This window comes from Varanus komodoensis, unplaced genomic scaffold (assembly GCF_004798865.1).
Source record: "Varanus komodoensis strain SLA01 unplaced genomic scaffold, ASM479886v1 scaffold21, whole genome shotgun sequence".
NCBI classification, from domain to species: domain Eukaryota; kingdom Metazoa; phylum Chordata; class Lepidosauria; order Squamata; family Varanidae; genus Varanus; species Varanus komodoensis.
The window spans coordinates 4,997,332-5,021,639 of record NW_025335589.1 but is presented as its reverse complement, the minus strand read 5'-3'; the positions used below and the strand labels follow the sequence as shown (position 1 = coordinate 5,021,639).

General features: G+C 38.5%; 1 protein-coding gene across 12 annotated transcripts in view; it reads left to right on the top strand.

Annotated features, from left to right (window-relative positions):
- The window catches only part of INPP4B (inositol polyphosphate-4-phosphatase type II B), a 307,638-nt gene that overhangs the window by 176,166 nt on the left and 107,164 nt on the right, over positions 1-24,308 (top strand). For all 12 annotated transcript variants that reach the window (XM_044430729.1, XM_044430730.1, XM_044430724.1 and 9 more), the window contains 3 exons: positions 8,596-8,707; positions 11,965-12,037; positions 20,094-20,241. In XM_044430729.1, the coding sequence (XP_044286664.1) occupies positions 8,596-8,707; positions 11,965-12,037; positions 20,094-20,241 (333 nt within the window). The remainder of the gene's footprint in view (positions 1-8,595; positions 8,708-11,964; positions 12,038-20,093; positions 20,242-24,308) is intronic.

The following is a 24,308-nucleotide window of genomic DNA, read 5'->3' as shown; positions in this document are numbered from 1 at the left end:
ACAGCTTTTTCTTCAAAAAAATTATTTACATTGTGTGTTATAAGGTAAATGAATTCAAGTTTGTGCATTTTAGAGTAAAATGTATATAAAACATATTTTTGCATAGAATGCTTTCAATAATGTGCATATAAATATTTCTTCAACTGCAGTTCTTTCAAATATTTTAAAATGCACATTAATATGAAAATAGTTTTACATTTGTAAGCCGCCCCGAGGCTTCGGCGAATGGGGCGGCATAAAAATGTTTTAATAAATAAATAAATAAATAAAATGTGTTCATTCATGCACTGATCCTAATACAAAGCAGAAATAAATAGGAGAAATAAATCTATTCAACACTAATGAGGAGCACATCTCAAGTCCTGCTGCTTGTTCACAAAACTTCAGTTAATTATTTGATACTTCACACTACATTCAGACCAGTGAATATATTCTATTTCATTTTAGTTCCATCTTTTAGCAACCCAGTGTAGATGTACTAATCAGGATCCTGTGCAGCACTAACACTCACCTAAATTTCATTCTGCTGTGGTAAGCAACATATAGCACCATGGCAATAATGTTTGCTAGCATTATGGGTCGTTTTTTTTAAGGAAAACATAGCCTATCAGCAAATGCTACAGTGTAACTGATTTGTGTCAGCACTTATCACACTAGCAAACACTATTTTTGTTGCAGTAGTGCTTCATAATTTACATTTGCACTAGTGCCAAACGGGATGCTGCTCAATGGTTCCCACCTGATAACATGATTAAGGCTGTGGGTTTGCATGCTGCCTCTCAATCCATCCTCTGCCTTTTGAGGTGAATTCCTGGCTTCCTTACCTTGTCTGCTTTAATCATGATTTAGTGTTGCATCTGCAATAATGCTATTCACCTGGTATTAAATCTGCAGTAACACTAACCAAGTAAGAGTTAACCATAGTTTGCATTTGTGCATAGATCACTTCTGGACCATGGCTAAAACTGGCAAGGACAGGAATTTATAGTGGAGAAAGGAATAGAGAAGAAATGCAAAGGTTATGACACTTTGCTCTCTCTTAAACATTGTAGAGAGATTGGCAACATTATATCTACACCTAGCAATTGCATCTACAAATTGACATGTTTTTCTGTAGATGTGCTACTTTTTTCTAGTTTGTAGGTTTGTTCTGTTCTTTTCTGTTTTAATATGCATCCGTATAGCATTGAATACATATTTTGTTGTGTAGCACTAAAAAGAGAATTGAAGATGAATTCTGGTTCTGGGAGCAAGTAACTTCTGGGTTTAACTTCACTAAAAAGGCATTAAAGGGGATCTGTGGTCAGCTGAAGCAAAGTCACAATTTACAGCTTCTTAAAAAGAGACTGTAATGATGGAGTACTATGCAGTAGTATCCTAATGAACTGAGACATTGCCTGTCTGGACCAATTGCACCAAAGATTATAGTAGGATAATTAAATACATGTTTTTGAATGAACCTGCCCACAGTGGCCCAGCTGCAACGAGAAATTGATGAGTCAGGGAGTCCAATGTATACTGGACTACTACCAATCTGCAGTAGATAGTGCAACAGATTGCTGGTCCCAAGAGCTCTAAGATCCAGCAGCCCTGCATTCATCACATGCAATTAGTCTAAACCACAGTATGTGTATTTCCCCATTTATAAAGTGAGGGAAGCATGATCTACATCAGATAATTCCATGATGAATAAATGAACACTTGTATATCAATAAATCAGTCCTGAGTTTTCTTCACAGTTCAGTAAAATCACTAATACTTTCCCATTTTTTAGTGAAAATCATATGTGCTTCAGTGAAAAGATATACTACTATTTCATTGTCAATTTATTTATTTATTTAGACAGCTTATATGCCGCCCCCATCAGGGCAGCTTACAATCATTAAAATCCCACATATAAATTTTTAAAAAAATCATAGAATAAATAAAATACATAAAATAGTGGAAACAGCCTGGTCAGTTTAAAACCAACAAATAAAACCTTAACAATTAAAATAGCATTTAAATAAAAAGGTCTTGGCCTGGTGCCAAAAAACAAATAACAGCACCAGGTGGACCTCTCTGGGGAGCGCATTCCATAGGTTGGGCGCCACCACAGAGAAAGCCCTCCTCTGTGTTCTCACCCTCCTAATATCCTTCCTGGAGAAGGGCCTCCCCCACCGATCTCAACGGGCTGGAGGGCATATATGGACATAGGTGCTCCTTTAGGTAACCAGGACCTAAGCTGTTCAGGGCTTCGTAGGTGATAACCAGCACCTTGAATTGGGCCCAGACTTCAATGGGGAGTCAGTGGAACTGACGGAGGACTGTATTTTGTAAATTGTATTTACTAAGTTCTTAATTCAATCAAATAAGACTGTGATAGGATCCAAGGAAAGCTTTTATTTCAGTTATACATTAAATTCTAACCTAACTTTAAGGTGATCCAAATAAAACATCAAATATATGTGTTAATAGTGGATCTACCTGAGTTCTCTTAATGCTCATTAAACCAAATAGAATAGTGATTTGGAAAAAATAGTCCTGCAGGCATTTAGAACTTGGGATTTTGAATTCCGTGCTATTAGCTGTATTATGCATAAATCTCAAAGGGGTGTTTTAATTAATTTGTTACAGATTGTATATAATACTGCATAGGCTCAGCAGAATCTACCCAGGGACAGCTGACCATTGTGAAAGAAGTGGATTTAGCTGGGCTAAAAGTCAGATTAACAGGGCCTGCATCAGTTAGAGAACTTAGTTTATGCATTATTGGAACCATGTTGTCAATAGCTTATGCCTCTACTGTGTCAACTATACACACAGGTAGTATATAACATGGGGCACTGCTTAAACTTCTCTGACTTATTGAGGCTCTGAGGTAGGAGGGCAGATGACTCACATCTTATATAATAGATGTATAAAAATTTTCTGTCACAGCCTTTGCCACAGTAAAGATGGCAATGAGTAATATTCTTCCTAACTGCTGTAATTGTGTCTGCAAAGTGCCATCTTGTGGAGCTCTTTTGGATGATTAATGGATTGGTCAATCAACACTGCATTTTCACAGAGGCTGAGCCATTTTTCCCCATTTTGATGAATTTGTCCCCTACTTTGCAGACAAAAGTATGCCTTTGGCTACCCTTGCAATTTTGCTTGTTAAATATAGAATTTGAGAGGTTGGGGACACAGTCTTCTCTTCCTTGCATGCTAACTTGCAGGTGGTTTCACTGTGGTTGACTGATTAATTAGTAACCTATAATCAGAGCAGTACTTCCACACTCAAATATGTATACAGGCCAACTAGTAAGTGGTTTCCTATGCATATACCAAACATGAGCTTACTAGATTTAAAAGAGAAGCAGAGCTGAAGAATGGTATCAGCTGCCTAGTTGCAATCTGATATGTAGTTGCAATGGAAATATTTATTGCTTTTGTGTGTTTCTTAGGCCAAAAGAGTTCTTAGTACTTTCACTAGAACCTATCTTAAATCTAAGGAATCAAAATGCAATTGAAAAGCTGAGCTTAAGAGCTTCAAAGGATTCAGAAAACATTAAATACGTTTGCATGCTTAGTTGATAACAATTTTTTAAACACCTGTAGTATGTTTGCAGTTGTTTGGTATATCTTAGTTTCTTAGCAAATGTGACAATTAATGTAGGAATCAACATGCTTTTACCCACCACAAATCAACCCAATTAGGTATATTTTATACAGCTAACAGATAGGACTTCCTAGTTGTTTCTGGATGTGACTTGCTACTGTGGAACAGATGGGTGTCAGCTTGACTTTACAAACTGGGCAGGTCTCCAGAAAAGTAGAGAGAAAATTTGGCAATGTGTGTAATAAAGCGTTATATTAGGATAAGCAAAAAGGAATAGTATAATCTGTTGTTCAGTGACATTTTATTTTTTACAAGGACTATCTGGAAACAAAAACCCTGCACAGTTTTAATCAGTCAATATACCAGTTGAGTTTAATCAGTGAATTGTAAGGCTATCAGTAATAGCCTTATAAAATGAATTAAGGATTTTATCATAAAACTACGGATCTGTGCTTTCCATCAAGATTGCAGTTAAAATGAATACATATATTTTATTAGCCTGCAAGATTAACTTACAGTGTTGCGAAATGGGAAATGCCTGCAACATGTGAGTAGAATAATTGAAATTTTGAGTGGCATAATCTAGAATTTGTTTACAAATATGCAGGCAGATTCTCTGCATTCTTAAGCTTTCTTTTTAAAGCTTTCCCCCTACTTCTTCAGGCAGAAGAATGGCCATGGGAAATGTTTCATTCAGATTTTGATTTCCAAAGAGACTTCAGTAAGAATCAGTAAAATGTATTGTATGTTAAGATTTCTATTTTTATCACAACTCTGAAATACCATTATGTTTGTTAGGCAGGCTTCAGTCACTCTTAGTTATTAGTCACACTTAGAATAGCCCCACTGAAATCAATGGGGTTGACATTAGTTTAAATATGACCAAATCTGGATTTACTTCATTCTGCATAGTAGAATCTACAGTATTTCTGCTTGATGTGAAAGAGCATAGATTAGACCAGTGCCCTCCAGATGTTTTGGATTATAACTGCCAAAATTCCTGATTATTTGGCCTGATTATTCCTGATTTGGCCTGATTATATATGAGACCCAAAACATCTGCAAAACACCAGGTTGCTGAGGACTTGTACAGAGAGTAAAACATATTGATATAAAGTCCAATGTATGAACAGATGTTAAGTAGTCCAGAATAGGCTTGGTTGTAATGCTGAAGGTTTTTATCTCAACTACAATAGTAACAGATTAAAACAACAAAATCTGTTGAACAGCTGACATATCACTCCAATATATTACTTAGAGCTAATTAAATGCCTCCTCATAGAGGACAATCTTAAACAGGCATCAAAAGGACAGCAGAGTTGGTGCCAGGTGGGCCTCCTTGGTGTGCTTGTTCCATGATTGGAGGGCTGCCACTGGAAAGGCTATAATTGCCATCAAGTGAGCCTTCCTTGTCATTGGCAGCCAGAGGCAGGCCCCAGATCTTAATAGAAGTGTCTGGGGAGAATGCAGATAGGAGAAGCATTCTATCAAATATTCCAGTCCCAGCTGAGTAGGACTTATAGGTTAAAAACAGCATATAGCCAACCAGTGCAAGCAGGTTGGAATGTATATGTTCAGATGTTTGGGTCCAAGTTATTACAAACCTGCTCCTTCAAGGAGAGGGCAACTTTCATCTGGTCAGAGGATTGACTTACTAACAGCAACTCAGTCTTGTTTGGACTCAGCTTCAGTTTGTAAGCCCTTGTCCAGTTCATTGTTATAGCACGCCCTTAGCCTCATCTACTGAAAAAGAAAAGGAGAAATAGAGCTGTATGTTCAGCATACTGGTGACAATACAGTCCAAAACTCTAGATATCCCTACTCAGAAGTTTCATGTAGATGCTAAGTAGCATGGGGGACAAAATTGGCCCAAGGAACTCCATAACTGGAGATTCGAAGGACCTGAGCAGTATCTTCTAAACACCAGTTTCTGGAGCCAACCATCCAGCTATGAGTGGGACCACTTCAGTGCAAAATCCCTACTCCATACACAGACAGCCACCCAAGAAGGTTATTATATGTTAATTATTCAGCTCATCTCTGAACTCCAGAGTTCAGTCTGGGATTTGACAGGATGGCAAGCTCTGGATACTGTGTGCTTTAGATTCACAGAACATGAAATGTTTGGTTCTAACTCTTATACCAATTTGTCTTCTGGTTAATTGGTAAATACAGGCTATGTAGTTTCATTCTGGTAGATATGATATTTTTGTTAGGCTTCACTGGGAGCCAGTGTGGTATAGTGGTTGAGTGGAGGACTGGGATTTGAGAGACCTGAGTGCTAGTTCCCACTCAGCCATCGAGCTAACTGTGTCACTTTGGGCCAGTTGCAGATTCTCAGCCCAGCCTACCTCACAGGGTTGTTGTTGTATAGATGAGGAGCAGGATAATTAGGTAAGCCCCCATGAGTTTCTTGAAGAGAAAAAAGGCAGGATACAGAACAAACACACAAATCATTCCAGACAAATTTTAGACCTATTATGCTAAAATCTATTTCAGGAAAAGGACTTGCACTGTAGAAAATGGCTCTGCAGGCTGCCTCAAGCAAGTTGCAACAACAATTTGTGTTGTTCACAATTATACTGGCAGATCTTCCTTTTTTGAAATTCTGAAACCTTATGGACCAAATTAGAGTTAAGAGCTTTCTGATTCAAGAACCCACAAATTACAGCACCAGCTCTTTCAGCAGTGCATGTTAATTGTATCTTGCAGAAAGAATGAAAGCAGGATGGCAGTGGGGGAGATAATGCAGGTAAACTAGGTATGTTTAAAGATAAACTAGAGAATGTAGATAAGCTATTTAAAACTCACAGAGTTGATAGTGGTCTTATCATTGATGCAGAGAATGACAATTGCAGGAAGAGCAGTTTTAGAAAGCATAGTTTCTAAAATTTAAAAGCAAAAACATTAAACATTAATGCACGCTTTGGTCCCATATGCATTAGCGTGCCTAGGTGCTTTGGTTTTCTGTTTGCCTATAAAGTTACAGGTAAATGATGTTGTTCTTGGGCTGAACATCAGCACCTGGCATATTCAGGCAACTGCCAGAAACCCCCCGCCCCATACTAGCAGGACCCCAGCACTGATGCCTACATTGCCTAGGTCCCTGCCTTGGGTTCGAGCGATAATTTTCCTATGAGTGGCTTCCTTGGGAGTAAAATAGCTGCTTGGCTACAATTGGCACCAGGCAGCCACAACTGGAGCCAAGCAGCATTGAATTGTGGATAATTTTAATTTCCCACAATGCAATGAAGCAGAACAGTGCTGACATAGAATCACTCAGCTCCCATAGAGAAGTGCTAATTTTTCTGAGCAGTGCTACAGCTAAGTAGTTTTAGACCGTTGACTTAATTAATTTATAGGGAGAGGCAGAGATGGGGCTTTAAATAGCCACATGTCTTACTTCTATTGTCAAGAATGCAACTGACATTTCTTTTCTTCCTGCGCAGCTGCCATCCTTTGCTTTATGATGAACATTTCTGATATGTTTGAACAATAGCAACACTTTGTACCAACTCTGATATTAGATGATGATGATAAGAACCAACTTTGATATTAGATGATAATAGTAATAAGAACATGAATATGAGAGCCAGCATGGTGTAGTGGTTAAGAGTACAGGTCTGGGACTCAGTGATTTATGTTCTAGCCCCTGCTCAATCTTGGAGCCCCAGAGAACTACCCCAATCTGACAGCAGACCTAATTGGTCTGACCTGCTGTTGTATAAATAAAGTAAAAAGTGATTGTGGGGTGAGTGAGTCTTGTCAGTTGGTGTAGATGTTGGCAATGGTCACTGCTTTTTCTGGGTTTTCTCGTCCTCCAGAATTACTGGACAGATCATCAGAGTGCAAATTATAAAAGCAAATATAGATATAATGGACCAGTTTGCACATCATGTTAAACCACCCCGAAAATAAGCAATGGGGGTGGAGTAGTTCTTCATTTGTGTTACTCCTGAGAGATGGCCAGGTATTCAGTAGCTTTCTGTGCTTTCTTCTTCCTTAGTTTTCCTGGCTACTATATCCCGTGAGTCTTTGCAACACAACCTCAGTAGCCTGCTCCATTACTTTGTTAATGTACATAGATGTATCCATTAGTAGAGGTCATTTGTAGCTTTGGTTCCACCTTCAGAGAGATTTATACATATTGAGCATTATTATTTTTAGCTTCATGGAGACTTCTGTTTAACCTTTTTTCACAAATTTAACTTTCAAAAAAGTGAAGGAAATAGGAAGAAATTTGGACAAGTTCACTAAAATCCAGCAACTACTATGCATAAGTGCAATAGTTTATGCAAATACCTGCTAATCACACCAAAAGTTTGGTTTTTAATATAAAGTTACATTTATGCAAATCCAAAGGCTGAAAAGAGCAGTAAAGCTGGTACTATCAAGGGAAGTGATGAAGTGGAGGACTAAATTATTTTGTATTTTATTTGATGTTGTAAGCCGCCCCGAGGCCTCGGCAAGGGGCGGCATAGAAATGTTTTAATAAAAATAAATAAATAAATAAATAAAAATTGATGAGCTTCATTTTAAGATGTAATGAAGAGGAAGTAGCAGTGGGATTGAAAGGAGTGAGCAGGTCTTCAGGATAGCCCTTTCCAACAGGCCATGAATGAGCATCATGCCAGGTTCACATGTCATGACAAGACACCCTGAACAACCAAACAACAAGCCATTGATTCTCAGAGTAGAATAAGTGTGGTTAACAAACATGCTGAGGAAACAGTGCAAAGTTTGGATAACAAGCCTCTCTAAAACAGACCAGAGTGACAGTCCACTGTGGTTTGTCATGTTGTGCACACTTGATTGTTGTAGCTTGGCTATGAAATTTTGCAGAGTTTCAGAATGTATGTGGAACAGCCCCAGCACTTGCACAGTATTTAAAAATAAGTATATTTTTTCCTACACTGGTTTTCAGATTGAAGGAAATTGATTTAATTAATGATACTGTTGTACAAATAGAAAATAAATCTCCCCTCCCTCTCCCCTTTCACTTATTTTTTCAGGAGCTCAGATGGTGGAAAAACATTTGGCACAATCGATGTCAGTTTTGTGAAGATGGGGGAAACTGAGGATGGGGAAGCAGATCACAGCACAACAGATGTGCAGGGACAAAAGGTAGGAATTCAGCTCAGTGCACAAATTAAAGGAGAATTATAAAATATGCCAGATGCCTATGCATTACAATAGTCACAGCAGAATTTAAGTCTGTATTTAAGAATAAAAATAAAGAGGTCCTATATAGAATAAAGTATGATGTGAGTGTTCTACTCTCCAAACTAAAATATGCTGGGATGTAAACAAATTCTATTTTAGAACTTTTAAACTTGTATTTTGTTAGCACAAAAGTACTAATTTCAAAACCAATCGCAAGGGTAATTAGCTTAAAATACTATCAATTGAGCAGCTATCATTATCCCCAAGTTATACTTAGTACACAAAGCAAATTTTAAATATCACTTTTTTATAGAAACACTATGGATTTAACTGGTTAGCTGACACACACACACACACATACACACACTCAGTTTTAGTTGAACCTTCTTCCATTTCACTGTGTATTGTTATATCACTGTGACCTCTGTTTAGAAGAAAATCAGGGTAAGAGTCTGGAATATAAGCCTACTAAGGCAGTGAAGCACCTACACCTGAAGTGAACCACCAGGTGCAGTGGGATTTTTAAATTATTTCTGCTTTCCATTTGGCAGAACATGCTTTCAAACCTTGTGAGCAAAATCTAGCTCTGAGCCAAAATGTTCAGTCTCAGTTTTGACAGAACTGCTTTGTGTTCAGGATTTGAAGGAAAATCAGCATGTTTGTTTTTACAATACTGTCCTTTCTTTGAAACAATTTCCCCTGATGTTTAGACAGAGAAATGAAAACTCTCAAACATTTGGCTGAACCCTAGATCTAACACCTTATCTATTTTCCCTGCACTGCTTGTGTTATGCCCCTGCATGACATAGGTTTATGGACCAACTAAGATTCCTCCCTAATTATCTGATACCCCTTTTGCGATGAGAGATTTTAAATATTCACTATTCCACTTATTTGTGGGGACATCTAAGACCTGTCCAAGATCATCAAAAATTATCAAGTGAATATATCCCTGAATCTATGTGTGTTTATTTATGAGTAGGAGAATGTGTCCATTTAAGAATATTTATATTTACCCAAATGGTTTGGCACAGGAATAAATGTGCAGAACATTTATATTTACTGGTTTTATGCATGAATAAAATTTAGAAATAGTTTCAGGTCTAGTGATTATGTCATCTTAATTGAGATATTTGGGGGTTGTTGTTTTATTCATATTGCTAACTTACCACCCAATGGTAACCAGAATAATAACAATCACATTGAGTACTCCAATAAGTTTTACTCTTGTGAGCTTTGGTGATTTGGGAAACAAGTGCAGAGCCTGTGCAATGTGATATTATCAAGATATCATGCTTTTTTATTAGGGTGATCATCATCATAGTTTTAAATTATTTAAATGATATGGACTATATGTATTTAAAAGCAAAACTTTATGAGCAATATATAAGCACCGGTTCACATTTGCACAAATTAAACTTAAAATTGCACCAGTTAAAATTAATTGGCTTGCACAGACATTGCCTGGAAACTGGGGTGGTCTTTGTTCCAAGGATCCCACCCTAATTTTATAAATCCATTGTAGTCCAAACCAAAGGAAGAGGTCCTAGTTTTGTTTTGATTTTTTGCTGATAATAGTAAGTTAAAGTGATAAACCAAGTGAATGTAATATTTACATACATGAAGGTATATCCGGTGCTAGCCTACCTAAAATGGAACCACTGAAATGACTGGGGCTTAAGTAAGACTAACACTGAATGCTACCCAGTATGGTGCCATAATTGAAAATGGTTTTGAGGGAAGGTGCAAGAGGGTGCATAGGCCAGAATTGTGTGCTGCTTATTTTTAACTCCCACTGAGATTGGGATGAGTTCTGAGTAGGCATATATAGAGTTACACTGCTAAAGTGGTAAACAAACAATCAAACAAATCCACCTATGTTCCATTGGGTATCCTTTCCCAAGCTGCTGCCCTCCAGAAGTGCTAAATTATAGCTTCCAACACAAAGATTTGTAGAATGAATAGAAGGGTAAGTATGAATCCATGAAATTCTCCACTAAACTGGAGATTGCAGTACTTCCCCTATATTCAAGGCAAGCATAATGTGTCTACTCAGGAATCATATTTCTGAGCCGGAAAATATGGCTCTTGGTCAAATATAAGGTTGCAGCCATAATTCTTTTCAGAACTTTTCAAAGCATGCTTTCTTCAGTGAACAAAAAGCAGGTTGAATATGGAATAGAAATTTGCTTGCTGACAAAGGAGAAGGAAAACGGGGAGGGGGTTATGGAACAAAATGAAATGAGTATATCTCCCAGTGGCTTCCCAGCAGACACATGCTGAATCCTCTTGGTGGGTGAATGGCTTTCTCTGGCTGCTTTGCACTGTTCTAGCTGTAGCACAACAATAGACCCTGACAGAATTTAGCTGAGAGAGGTTAAGAATCCGCTTGGTTTAAATTTTCCCCGATGCTTAAAAAATGAACAAAAACACTCCTCTTGCAGCCATGAATGTGAGCACAATAGCAGTTTTCATTAAAAAAAAAAAACCTAATATATTCTTGAGCTTGTGAGCACATTCACAGAGTACATCCATTTTGAAAAAAATGTGCATTTTCCCAAAAGGATACATCATGTTCATGCTTTAATCAGATCTGCATTTGTGTGCATGCTTAGAAAAATGCATACTCTTCCTAGAGGAAAAACAAAAAGCTAAGCTAGCAATCAGGATGGAGAAAGGAAAGCTTTGATGAGCTCAAAAATTGCCCATTTTCCTGTACCTGTGGTTTAAGCAAGAGGAGCAGCACTTTAAAGAAGCCTTTAAAGAAGCCTGTTTTTATTTAATCCTGCCTTTTTCCTGCTTATATAATCCTCTTTTTCTTTTCCATTTTATTTTCACAACAACCTGGTGAGGTATGTTAAGCTGAGAATCAGGGATTGCCTCAAAGTGAATCAGTGAAGTTAATGGCTGAACAGGAACTAGAACCTGAATCTCTCCAGTCCCAATCCAGCTCTCTAATCACTATGCCATACTGGTTTTCTGGGGAAATTTACCCACTACCGTTTTTGTGAATAACTTCATGGCAAAGTTACATAGAACATTACCTGGAAAATTAATATATGACATAATACAAACAGCAGGGGAATGAGATTGTGTATAAACGTGTGATTCACATAGTATTGTGACAAGTTCAATATGCGCTTTTTTGCAGCTTTTAAAAACGTAAATACAGGGAATCCTCTTTTCCACTGAAAATATTTTAACTTCTTGTTTTGTAGTGTGCCTTGGTTTATGAGTGTACATCTCTGGAAAACGCCAATAGTAAAGACAATTTACCTTTATTTAATGCAGGTATGTGTGCTCAGTTTATAATGGCAGGAATAATTAATGTGTTAACACGGTGCTATACATATTTCACTGGGGAGAGAAGCTGATCTCATGCTTCCAGTGGCAAATTTCCTGGGTAAATATTCAAGTTCAACTTGAATATTATTTTTGTATTAACTAATAACATTCTTATAGATTTAAGCTAAATATTATCCAGTTTGAAAGCTTATTAACTTTGATACAGTTAGAAACATTTTTCTGGCACCTTTCAACTGTATTCTGAGGGCAATTTGCAAATAAGAGTATATAAAGCATTCATACAAACAGAACATAAGATAAAGGGTCACATATCACAAAACTGTATAAAACAATCCACTAGGTTAAATTGCTTCCCAAAGCTTTGGAAATTTTTAAAGAAGTTCTTTGCATGGTACTTAAAAACAATAAGATGGGAGGCAGCCAGGCCTCTGAGGAGAAAGCAATTTCTCTGGCAACCATCTGATTCTATTAATATGTCAGAAGTCACCAAGTCAGGTACATATAAAGACAGACAGTCCTTTAGGACTTCTGCCATGAAGCGCTTTAAATATGAAAACCAGCACTCCAAGACAGAAGATAAACTGGGAGGTAAAATTGTTGGTACAATATAGTTGCAGTACATGATAACAGCCTAGTTTTCTGCTCTGACTGCAGTTTTTGAAAGGTCTTTGAAGGAAAGCCCCACATGGGGTGCTTTACAGAAGTCTAACTTGGCAGTTAACAGAGCTTGGTTAACCAAGGCTGCTGTTGTCCAGGTAGGATTGCAACTTACATAACAGGCAAGTTGGTCAAGCCATTCTGTGTCACAGTCACAATGTGAACTTCTAGTGACAAAGATGGATCCTCAAACCTCCCCACCCCCACAAGCTATGAACTGGTTGCTTTAGGTGTAGGGGAACAATCCTGTTCAGTACATGAAGTATACTAGTCAATCAGACAGGGAAACTACCCATCCAGAGTACCTCTGTCTTCTCTGGATTGTGATTTACTTTGTTGAACCTCATCTACCCATTACTGTGGCCTTAATGAAGATCCTTTCCAGTAGCTAACAGACTCTCATCACTCTTGTATAATTCATAATTTTATGTAGATGATATGATGTATGTATTTCCTATCTGTTGTGCTTTCCTGCAATCTGTGTAATTTGGATAGGTTTCAAAAAACAAAGTTCCATAGAAGCTAGACATACACATGTGAATAAAGGTATATTTATATTTCAGTACTTTGAACTGTTTATTGTATTCTTTGCAATTCTGGAAATAGAAAAAGGAGGCTTACAAAACCTTTGCTGTGGATTATAAAACCTCTAAAGCTAGAAGGCCATTAACATTATTTCTAAGTGTTCATCTTAATATTCTTCTTAGATAGTCTTTATATATGGAGCTCAAGTCCTAAGTGAGTTATGCAGCACTTATTGAGTGAGTAGGAATGAGGAATGAATGACTAATCTCTTAGACGCTCATCACTATTCCATTTTTATCTTAGAACATTTTTTGTTTTAGTGCTATCCATATATCAGTTTGGAATCATAACTTTAAAATTATATCTCATCTCTACATATATTATACAAAAATGTAATTTTGTTAAAAAATAACAGAGAAGATTCCAGGAAGGCTTATGATCATGTTAAAGGAAATGGTGACCATCTGTCTGTGTTTCAGTTTCACCCTCTCTTTGGGAAAACTGATCCTTTTTTTTTTTTTTTTTTTGGTCCTTTCAACAAAGTTCTTATTAGAGGCATCATTTGGGCCAATGTCACATGTGGAGCAAAACTTGTTCTTCTCTGTTCAGAAGGGTTTAAAAATTAACCTAATTTTAAGTTAATTCTATTCCTTGTTGCATATACTTTATGGATCAAAGGGTGGGTAGATGGCAGAAGCGAAAAGTTATGAAACTACAGGAGTGAGAAATAGCACTATAGTTTGTGGGATCTGCTTGCTGATAACCTTTGAAGCTAACACTTTTTCAGAGATCAGAGCAGAAATAATGTGTTTATTGGTTTGAGATTGCACCGAGTGCCAGTATAAATAGGAGAATGTACCAAAATAGCCTTTTAGGAACAAACTACATAATAAAATCTTGTTATATTTTTGACCAATGTGTATTCTAACAAGAATCAGTAACAATACATAGAGGATTGTAGTTCTCCATAAGAAGAGTGAAGACATTTTGCAATCATTGTGCCACTAACCCAACTCACTTAGGTCCAACAAGCTGCAAAACCACAGCACACTGAAGTTCGTTATTTTTTACAGCCCCTTGCACTGACTTTTGTTGAATAAAAAACCTGGTTTGGGATTACAAGGCTTTGCGTTTTGCTTACTTATGCTAAGTTCTTTAAATGCACATCATTATCATTGTTAGAATAAAGTATGTTAAAACATTGCTCATAGCAAGTTCTTTTTTATTTTTTTATTTGTTTATTTTTCGATTTATATCCTGCCTTTTTCCTACAAGGGCTCAAGGCAGCTTACATCTCCTCCTCCATCTTATCCCCACAACAACAACCCTGTGAGTAGGTTGGGCTGAGAGGCTGTGACTGGCCCAAAGTCACCCAGTTGGCTCCATGGCTGAGCGGGGACTAGAACCCAGATCGCCTGAGTCCCAGTCCCATGCTCTTAACCACTACACCACACTGGCTCTTTTAGGACAATAGGTGCAGCCATACATTTGATGCCCTCCATTTGGCATCATCCAGACATTTTAGTCTTCATTTCCCATTAGCCCCAGCCAGCATGACCAGTGGTCAGGGATGATAGGACTTGTAATTCACAATATCTGCAGGTACCCAGTTGGGGAAGAGTGCACTAGATATCAGTTGCTTTTTTTTCCTAATCCTTTCCTCTGTACATTATTTGATTCAGCCCCTTGGCTTTCCTCCTTAATCATTCTTAAGCATTTAGAAGTCAGCTGTGCTGTTCCTGCCTCTTAGATTCAACCTTTGCTGCTGAGTTCAGGCTGGGGGATAGATTTACTGACTGGGTTCAGACAACATGATAACACACACTCAAGGGTTAAGTGTAGCTTGTCATTGAACTATGTGTTGTTGTTGAAACTTAGGTTATTAAGTTTTCTGAACCAAACTGTACCTAAACATAGTATACAACCCATAGTTCACAGATGAACAACAAACCATAGGTTGTTTCCATGGTTGATTGTGGTTAACAAGCCACAGGTTGTTAGTGAAACTGGGTTCCAACAACACAGTAACCTGCAGTTCAACAGCACCCCATATTTAGCCCTTGTGTGTGGGCTGTCATGGCACTGACTAGTTGATAAAAAGATGATGTTTCTGTCTATTGCTATAGTGACAAGGGCAATGTTATGCATCTGTCCTTTCCCTGGAAAAGGAGCCAATTCTCTATGGAAATATGGCTTCAGTGAAGCCTGCATGTACCACTGAAGTGGTACAGGTGCCCGTTACATTAACAGTATGAAACTGGCTGCAGATCGAATGCCTTGAAATGATGAACTTCTGAATGGGTATGTTAGTCCTGTGATAATGGTGCACCCCATTTGTGTTTAGGTGGTCACATGGCATCACTTCCACTGTTGTTTTTTGTTTTGTTTTTAATAGAGTAAACATCCAATTTTGAAGAACCCGTGCAGTAAACTGATTTCCTGTTGCTAACTTCCTGTTCAAAACTTTCTCATTGCACAGAATTGAATAAACAATGTGTTCAAATTGATACTGAGCATCTCAGTTCAATATATTCTTGCTACTTCTTGCAATGTGCAGATCATTTGGCCTCAAGCCAGGAAAACCACTCAATATAGAAGCATATCTATTGCTGAGTTGGTGTTCAGGAATTCATTCTCTTTGGGAGTGTCAGAGAAACTAAGAGCAATGCCACCAGGCTAGGCTGGCTTTCTAGCAGAGTCTTTCAAGGAAGAATGGTCAATGTTGAAACTCTAAGATGCAACCTCACTTTGCGGGAGGAATGGTAACTTCAGCAGAAGAAAATGGATATGTGCAATGGTGATGGGGGCAGAGAAATTCCAAGAAGGAAACTACTGGACATCAGTGGTAGTTGAAGGCAATACTGGCAGAGGATCTTTCACAGACAATAGTAGTGATGCTCAAGCTAACTCTGGTTAGTATTGTTCAGAAAGCAATGGTAAAACACTTCTGAAACTTCTTACCTTGTATATTCTATAATAAAACAATCCAAAATGGAACAAGAGATAGTGCCAGAAGATGAGACTCCCAGGTTGCAAGATACTCAACTAGTTACCGGAGAAGAACAAAGCTTGAATAATGATAGAACTAGATCAAAGCTGAAAGGAAGTCTAGTGACTGACAAGCACAGAGGCGAAAAGAAAATATTATGCTGTTCAACCCATACAGTTGAAACATGGAATGTGAGAAGTATGAATCAGGGCAAACTGGGAACCCCAAAGAAGGAAAGGGAATGATTGAAGATTGAAGTACTTGTTACGAGCACGATGGAGTGGAATGGAGTTGGGACAGTTTCAGTCAAACACAGAATGTTTTACTCTGGAAATGACAAATTCAGAAGAAACAGAGTGTCTCTAATACATAAAGAAGATGTAGCACAAGCACTAAGGACCTATAATGCAAAGGCTGACCAAATAATATCAGTCAGAATTTGTGAAGAACCTAGCAGCATAACCATCATTCAAATCCATGTTCAAAGAATCAATGGTAGAGAAAAAGAAATTGAAAACTTCTTTGCAAGTATCCAAGAGGAGATTGATAACACACCAAATATGATATCTGATAACCATAGGCAGGGCTTTTTTTGTCATCGAACGCACCGGAATGGCGTTTCGGCACCGTTTTTTCCAATGGATTTTACAAAGTGATTTTGAATTGCCTGTTGGCATAGCAGATCAGCAGCAAACATCATTAACATAGTGCCTGCGGGCTGCTTTTGTGTCTGCACTGCCCGGCTTGGGACGCTGCTCAACTTGGGATTGGTGTATGTGGTCGCGCACCGGCAGCGACGTGAGTTCCCACACCTTTTTTTTTTTTTTTTTACAAAGAAAGCACTGACCATAGGTAATTGGAATGCAAAAGTAGGAGACACAACAGACTCTACTGTTGTGAGAGAATTTGGTCTAAGGGTCATAAACAAAGCAGGACAATGACTCACAAAATTCTGTGACTTCAACCATCTGTTCATCACAAATACTGATTAGAAGAAATGGATCAGATGTATATATGAACCATCACTAAGTTGCTGATAGAGAAATAATTTACATACTGGAGAGTGAAAGATGGTGAAGCTGTATTCTCACTGCCAAAGCAAGATCAGGAGCAGATTGTGGTAGTGACTATAGATGCTTAACATCAAAAAGCAGAGTAAAGTTGAAAAAGATCACTAACAGACATATACTTCCAATTCTGAGGAATTTGCATTATGGAACTTAGTTGATCATTACCCAGAAGAGCTGTAGACTGAAACCACTGGGGAGAATGTTATTAGGGGAGAATGCCAAAAGAAATCTTGTAGTGTAAAGAAAGAAAATGCATAGTTGGATGACAGAAGAAACTCTCACAATTGCTGAGGTGAGAAGCAAAAGATGACAGAAGTAGGGACAGAATCCTGAATGCACCTCTTCACCTCTTTTTATCTCCTTTATGCTAGGGAGATAAAAGAACTGTTACAATGGCCAGTTCAAAGAAATGGAAGAGAACAACAAAAGAGGAAAACCAAGAAACCTCTTCCAGAAGATCCAAGAAATCAAAGGGAAATTCAGAATAGGTATACTGAAAGGTATGCAGGAAACATACTTTCTTACCTGGAGAAAATAAAGAAAAGGTGGAAACAGTGTACAAAACAAGAATGCAGAAAAGATGAAAGGATGGCAAACTTCTTTGAAGGGGAATCCTATAGGGAAGACTCTGCAGTATTGGAAAGTAAAGGGAAAGTTGCTCTAAAAGCACTTAGAAGGCAGAAAGTCCCCAGATTAAATAGGGTACCAATAAAACTGTTTCAAGCTGCAGAAACTGAATAATTCCAAATCCTAACAGGAATATGCCCCACACCACCACATACACACACAGGTGTGGGGGAAGGAAGAGAGAGCAATAGTCCACAGATTGGAAACATTTGATATACATTCCAACTATTAAGAAAGGAGATGCTAATAAGTGGAGCAACTATAGGATCGTTATCCTAATTTCCATGCAAGCAAAGTGATGCTCAAGCTGATGCAACAAAGAATTCTACTCTCTACAGAGAAAGAAATGACTGATGTTCAAGCTGGATTCTGAAAAGGACAAGGCACTTGGGATCATATGTGAATCTATGTTGGCTACTGGAGTACGCACACACACACACAACTGTGAGAAGAAATCAGTATATAGCAAAGTCTTTGACAAACTAGCTCACAGGATACTATGGAGTGCCTCAACATTTAATTGTCCTCATCTCTAACGTTATCATGGACAAGAAGCTACAGTTAAGCCAGAATACAAAGAAGATGACTGGATTCCTATAATCAAAGACAAACAACTGTGAATTTTATGTCCCTGTCTGTTCATTCTGTACACAGAAGATTTCATAAGGCAAGCTTGATTACAATCAGAGATAGAGGTAAAAATTGGTGGAAGATACATCAGTAATTTAAGGTATGATGAGAGCCAATGTGATGTAGTGGTTAAAAGCATGGTACTGGGGCTCAGGCAATCGGAGTTCTAGTCTCTGCTCAGTCGTGGAGCCAACTGGATGACTTTGGCTCAATCACAGACTCTCAGCAGGCTGGTTAGGCAGTTTGAGCGCAGGAAGAGAATTACATAAGCCACTGTGAGTTCTTAAAACAAGACAGAATATAAACATAATAAATCAGTAAATAATAAGTAGATGATATCATACTGACAGAAATGGGCAGTGGATTGGAACAACTTTGAAAGTAGAGGAACAGAGTGCAAAAGCAGGACTGCAGCTGAACGAAACAAAAATTATGACTACAAATGAATTAAATAACTTTAAGGTCAACAATTAAGAAGGTGTGAACGCTTTTGCATAACTTGACTCAACCATCATTTCAAAGGGAGACTGCAGCCAAGAAATTCTAGAGAATGAGACTTGGAAAGGCAGCAATGAAAGAACTAGAGGAAATCATTAGTATAAGGATGTTTCACCATAGACCAAGGTCAGGTTCATCCACCCTATTGTATTCCTGATCGCCATGTATGGATGTGAAAGCTGAACAGTGTATTCAGAACAGGGTGCTAAAGGTGCCGCTTTGCAAATACCCTGGCCTGACAGAAAGACAAACAAGTGAGTCTTAGAACAAATCAATCCAGAACTTTTCCTGAAAAGAAAATGACAAAACAGAAGCTGCCCTACTTCAGGTGCATCATGAAAAGGCAAGACTCACTAGGGGAGATTCACCAAGGAAGACTTGCTAAGGAAAGTTGGTCAGGAATAGATGAGATGGATCAATTCCATAAAGAAAGCCACAGCCTTGAGTTTACAATAGCTAAGCATGGCTGTGAAGAGCAGGGCATTTTAGGGGTATTCATTCATAGGGTGGCCATAAGTTAGAGATGACTTGACAGCATGTAACAACAATGATAGTTCTCATATATTAATGACCTATTCTGCATGCCTTAAAAAGAAGCTATATTGGAGACCTTTAAATACGGGTATGTGTCTGTATACAACCACTGTGTCTAGCTTCACTTTCACCTGGATGAGGATACAAGAGAGAATACCACATGTCTTAATGGTGCCACCTGCTTGTTGAGGTTTTTCAGTTAGGTTTTCTTTTATCTTAGGAACCGCCACCTGCAAACCTGAGTGTTTAATCTTATTGCAGCTGAAAGTAATAAATACTACATCTACTGTATTTAGGAGAATTTAATTTAATTCTGTTGGAGAGCAGAACCTAACAGACTCTGCCTTTAACTTACTGAAATATGGATAATAAATTAAAAGTAGGGTGAATGTATTTGTAGACTTTAATGTTTGAAACGGGGGGGGGAAGGGAAGAGATCAATATTTGAACAATATCTGAACAAAAACATAGCTGCAATTAAGCAATCCCATCATTTTTCCCCCTTTTGCAGTGTTAAAAAATCCGATCTGTAAGTTCTATAGATTCCCCACTTCTGACAACAAGTGGATGTGTGTACGGGAACAGATGTCTGAGAGCACTCTTTCTTTTCATATTCCCAAGGAACTCATCAATTTGCACATAAAGGAGGATATGAGAAGGTAAGGGAAGCAGCATGAAAAAATGAAAGTAAACTATAAACTATACAATATTGATAATAGAAGTTGACCAGAATTCCGGGCTACTCAGTCTGCCAGGGCCCAGCCACCCAAACAGTTATTGGATGCAAACTGGAAGTCATGAACCAGGAGTCAAACAAGAACCAAAGAACTAAGCTAGGAATTGGGGCAGAGGAATACACAGAAACTCCAAAAAGAGCTTGTGGTTCAGACAGGGTCTCCTCCCAGACAGGAAGTATTTGATAGCTTAGGTGGATAGGGCCACCTAAGCTACCAAATACTTCATTACCCAGAAGTACAGAGCCATTGTTTTAATAACTCATCATAACTGCTAAGAACCTGGGACTCCCAGTTTTCTATAACTTTTAGCTCAGGCATATAGCCAAAAATGTTATATTAAGAGACTAAGAATATACAGAGAGTGTATGCCTATATAGGCAACAAAACCTAATTATAAGTCTATTTTTAAAGTGAATGTATTAATTTAAATTGGATTTGATTTAAGTGCCTGATGCTCAAGCACTCATTTAGAGTCTAGATTCTAGAATATTCAGTGATGAATTTCTTTTCTTTCTGAAAATATTTTAAAGGCTGCCTTTGGACTTGTACTATGTCTTTCTCTTAGCCCTTGTAACACTTTTGGTTATACTAGCTCAACATACTTGTAATGATATACAAGTTTAAAAGTTGTAGGTGATTTCTGCATTGAAGTCAATGGAAACTGTTGAATTGACTTGTTTATTTATTTGATTTATACCTTGCCTTTCCAGCAAAAATGGTATTCACTGAACTGTTGAACACGCTGCTTGGCAATCAATATGAGCTGGCTGTGTAATGAGGCAGCCTGTAAAGCAGGTGCAGTCTTGGGCCACATTAACAGAAGCATGATGTGCCGATTGCAAGACATAACAGTTTTGCTCTGTTCTGCATAGTCCGGCCACGTTTGTAGTTCTACATCCAGTTTCTGGGTGTCCCTTTTAAAAAAGACATTGGTAACTATGTCTGTAGAAGAGCACCCAGAATAATGAGGGATCTGAAAAAGAAGTTCTATGAGAAATAATTGAAACAGCTGATGTGTTTAGCACAGAGAAGAGACAATTAAGGGGGAACATGATGGCAGTCTTCAAATATCTGAAAGTCGGTCATGCTGGAGATGGAGCAAACTTTTTGTCTGTTGCACCAGAAGGCAGAGCTAAAATGAATGGTTGGAAATTTTAGGGAAGCAAGTTTTGGCTAACTTCTGAACTTCCTACTGTCCAAACAGGTTGAGTTATTCAGCAGATATAACAGATAGCCTTTAGAAGTGGTACGTTTTCCTTTGCTGGTAGTATTTAAGCAGAGGCTGTATGGCCATCTGTCAGCAAGGCTGTAGGTGCACCTTGCAGTGTAGATCCTTCATTGAGCAGGGGTTTGGACTGGCAGAGCTCCTTCTAGCTCTATGGCAGTGATGGTGAACCTTTTAGAGACGAAGTGCCCAAACTGCAACCCAAAACCCACTGATTTAGCGCAAAGTGCCAACACTGGAATAAATCCTGAAAACTGAGGTTTTAATTTAGAAAAAGCACCTCACAGCCAGTCCAAGCAAATTGGCAGTGCACTGACTGGCCATGGGAAAGCTCAGCTGAATCACAGCTAATGAGTCGTGGCTTGTGACATCATCGTCTGGCACCACCACTCCTTTCAAGCGTGTGCATGGCCCCTATGTGTGCTGTTGTCCGATGCTTGACTGCTGGGGCGATGCTGGGGCGACTTGGCGCACGTGCCAACAGAGAGGGCTCTATGTGCCAGGGGTGACAAGCATGCCATAGGCTCACCACCACTGCTCTAGGGCATCAAGCCCCATCGATTCTATGTAAAATGAATTATTAATCATCAAACTGTTGTGCTTTATATATGGGCACGAACTATATACTGTTTCTATGTTTATTTTTCTTTACAGTATCTATATTAATCTCAACACCTTTAATTTCAATCAAGGTATGCAAGAATTGTATTTAGGTGGATTGGCATTGGACCATGGGTGGTTGTTCAAATGTGGGCTATACTGTTTTTGGAGCCCAGCTGTGATAACAAACCATGACCAAAGACCCACACTTCACAACCCAACAGCAAGCCATAGGCACTGCTGGGTTCAGAGAAAAAGATAAACCACAGGTCAACAATAACAAAAACCAACTGTTTAATGTGGCTCATTGTATTGCCTGTGTCCATGTGAATGTGGGTTGAGTAGAAGAAAGTCTTTGGGCAATATGATTTTATTGGTAGTTGTCAGTCCATTAATCTTGCCACAGGATTATGCTTAAACAGAAAAGAATCCATTGAATCATTAAGAAAGGAACAAAAAATTGCATTTTATCATGCTTCTTGTTATACATATGTTAATAATACAATATAATTACAATGTATTATGCTGTAATAATAGCTAAATGTCTAGTAATAGAAGTTAACTTTATTTAGATCCACACATACATAATAAAAGGTTATTGATAATAAGGGTTTATTCACCTTTCATTTTAAGTAGTCATGTGACTTGAAGTGACCTTTTAGTGAAGGTAAGTTGCAAAAAGAAGAAAAGCTCTGCTATTATAAACTATAGGCTTTTAAAAAAATTAGACCTGTTGAGTTAGGGTTTATGCATTCTACATTTGTGTGAAATGTCAGGCCAATCTGATTCAAACTGCCACAAATAAGCAAGGTTAAAAGTGCTGAAAATTGACATGTTTGTACCTTTTTTCCAAGCTGCAGCTTGGTTTATCATCTCTTTCTTTGAATTCTAGGGAATACTATTGATGTACTTCATTTAGGCTTGTCAAGAAAGTGTGTGTTTCATTTGTCTGGTGACATTATGAGCAGTGATTTGAAAGTGTTCAAGGTTTTTCTGCTCTACAAAAATCTGTAGTAGCAGCAGCTGCTGGCATGCTCAGGTTCATTCTGAAGTGAGACTACTGCTGATGTTCCAGTGTTTTGAAAGAATTTCAGTGTTCCTGTCAGCGTTCTGACAGCGGGGAAGAATAGCAGAAAAGTGTTCTCTGAGAAAAGAGTGATGCAATTTTGAAGACTGGGAGAATCACAGTCACTGATTAATATACCACTCATGAAAAGAGAAAGCTGCACTGGAATCCTGTGATGGTTTATTCTGAAGCAAGCTATAGGAACATCTCTATTTGTGAACATGTTTGTGTGTGTTTTTTTTATTATTGTGTTTCTGTTTTTTCCCCCAGAACAATATGTTGTTGTTGTTGTTAGTCGCGAAGTCATGTCCGACCCATCGTGACCCCATGGACAACACTCCTCCAGGCCTTCCTGTCCTCCACCATCTCCCAGAGTCCACCCAAGCTCATACCAACTGCCTCAGTGACTCCATCCAGCCACCTCATTCTCTGCCGTCCCCTTCTTCTTTTGCCATCTATTGTTCCCCGCATTAGACTCTTCTCCAGGGAGTCCTTCCTTCTCATTAGGTGGCCAAAGTATTTGAGTTTCATCTTCATTATCTGGCCTTCTAAAGAGCAGTCAGGGTTGATCTCCTCTAGGACTGACTGGTTTGATTGCCTGCAGTCCAAGGGACTCTAAAGGGTCTCCTCCAGCACCACAATTCAAAGGGCTCAATCCTTTGGTGCTCAGCCTTCCTTATGGTCCAGCTTTCACAACCATGCATTGCAACTGAGAAAACCATAGCCTTGACTATACACACTTTTGTTGGCAGGGTGATGTCTCTGCTTTTTAGTATGCTGTCTAGACTTGCCATAGCTTTCCTCCCCAGGAGCAAGCATCTTTTAATTTCTTGGCTGCAGTCCCCGTCTGTGGTGATCTTGGAACCTAAGAAAATAAAATCTGTCACTACCTCCATTTCTTCCCCATCTATTGGCCAGAAAGTGAGAGGACCGGATGCCATGATCTTAGTTTTCTTAATGTTGAGTTTCAAGCCAACTTTTGCACTTTCCTCCTTCACCCGCATCAAGAGGCTCTTTAGTTCCTCTTCACTTTCTGCCATGAGAGTGGTATCATCAACAACCTCAGATATGCAGATGATACCACTCTCATGGCAGAAA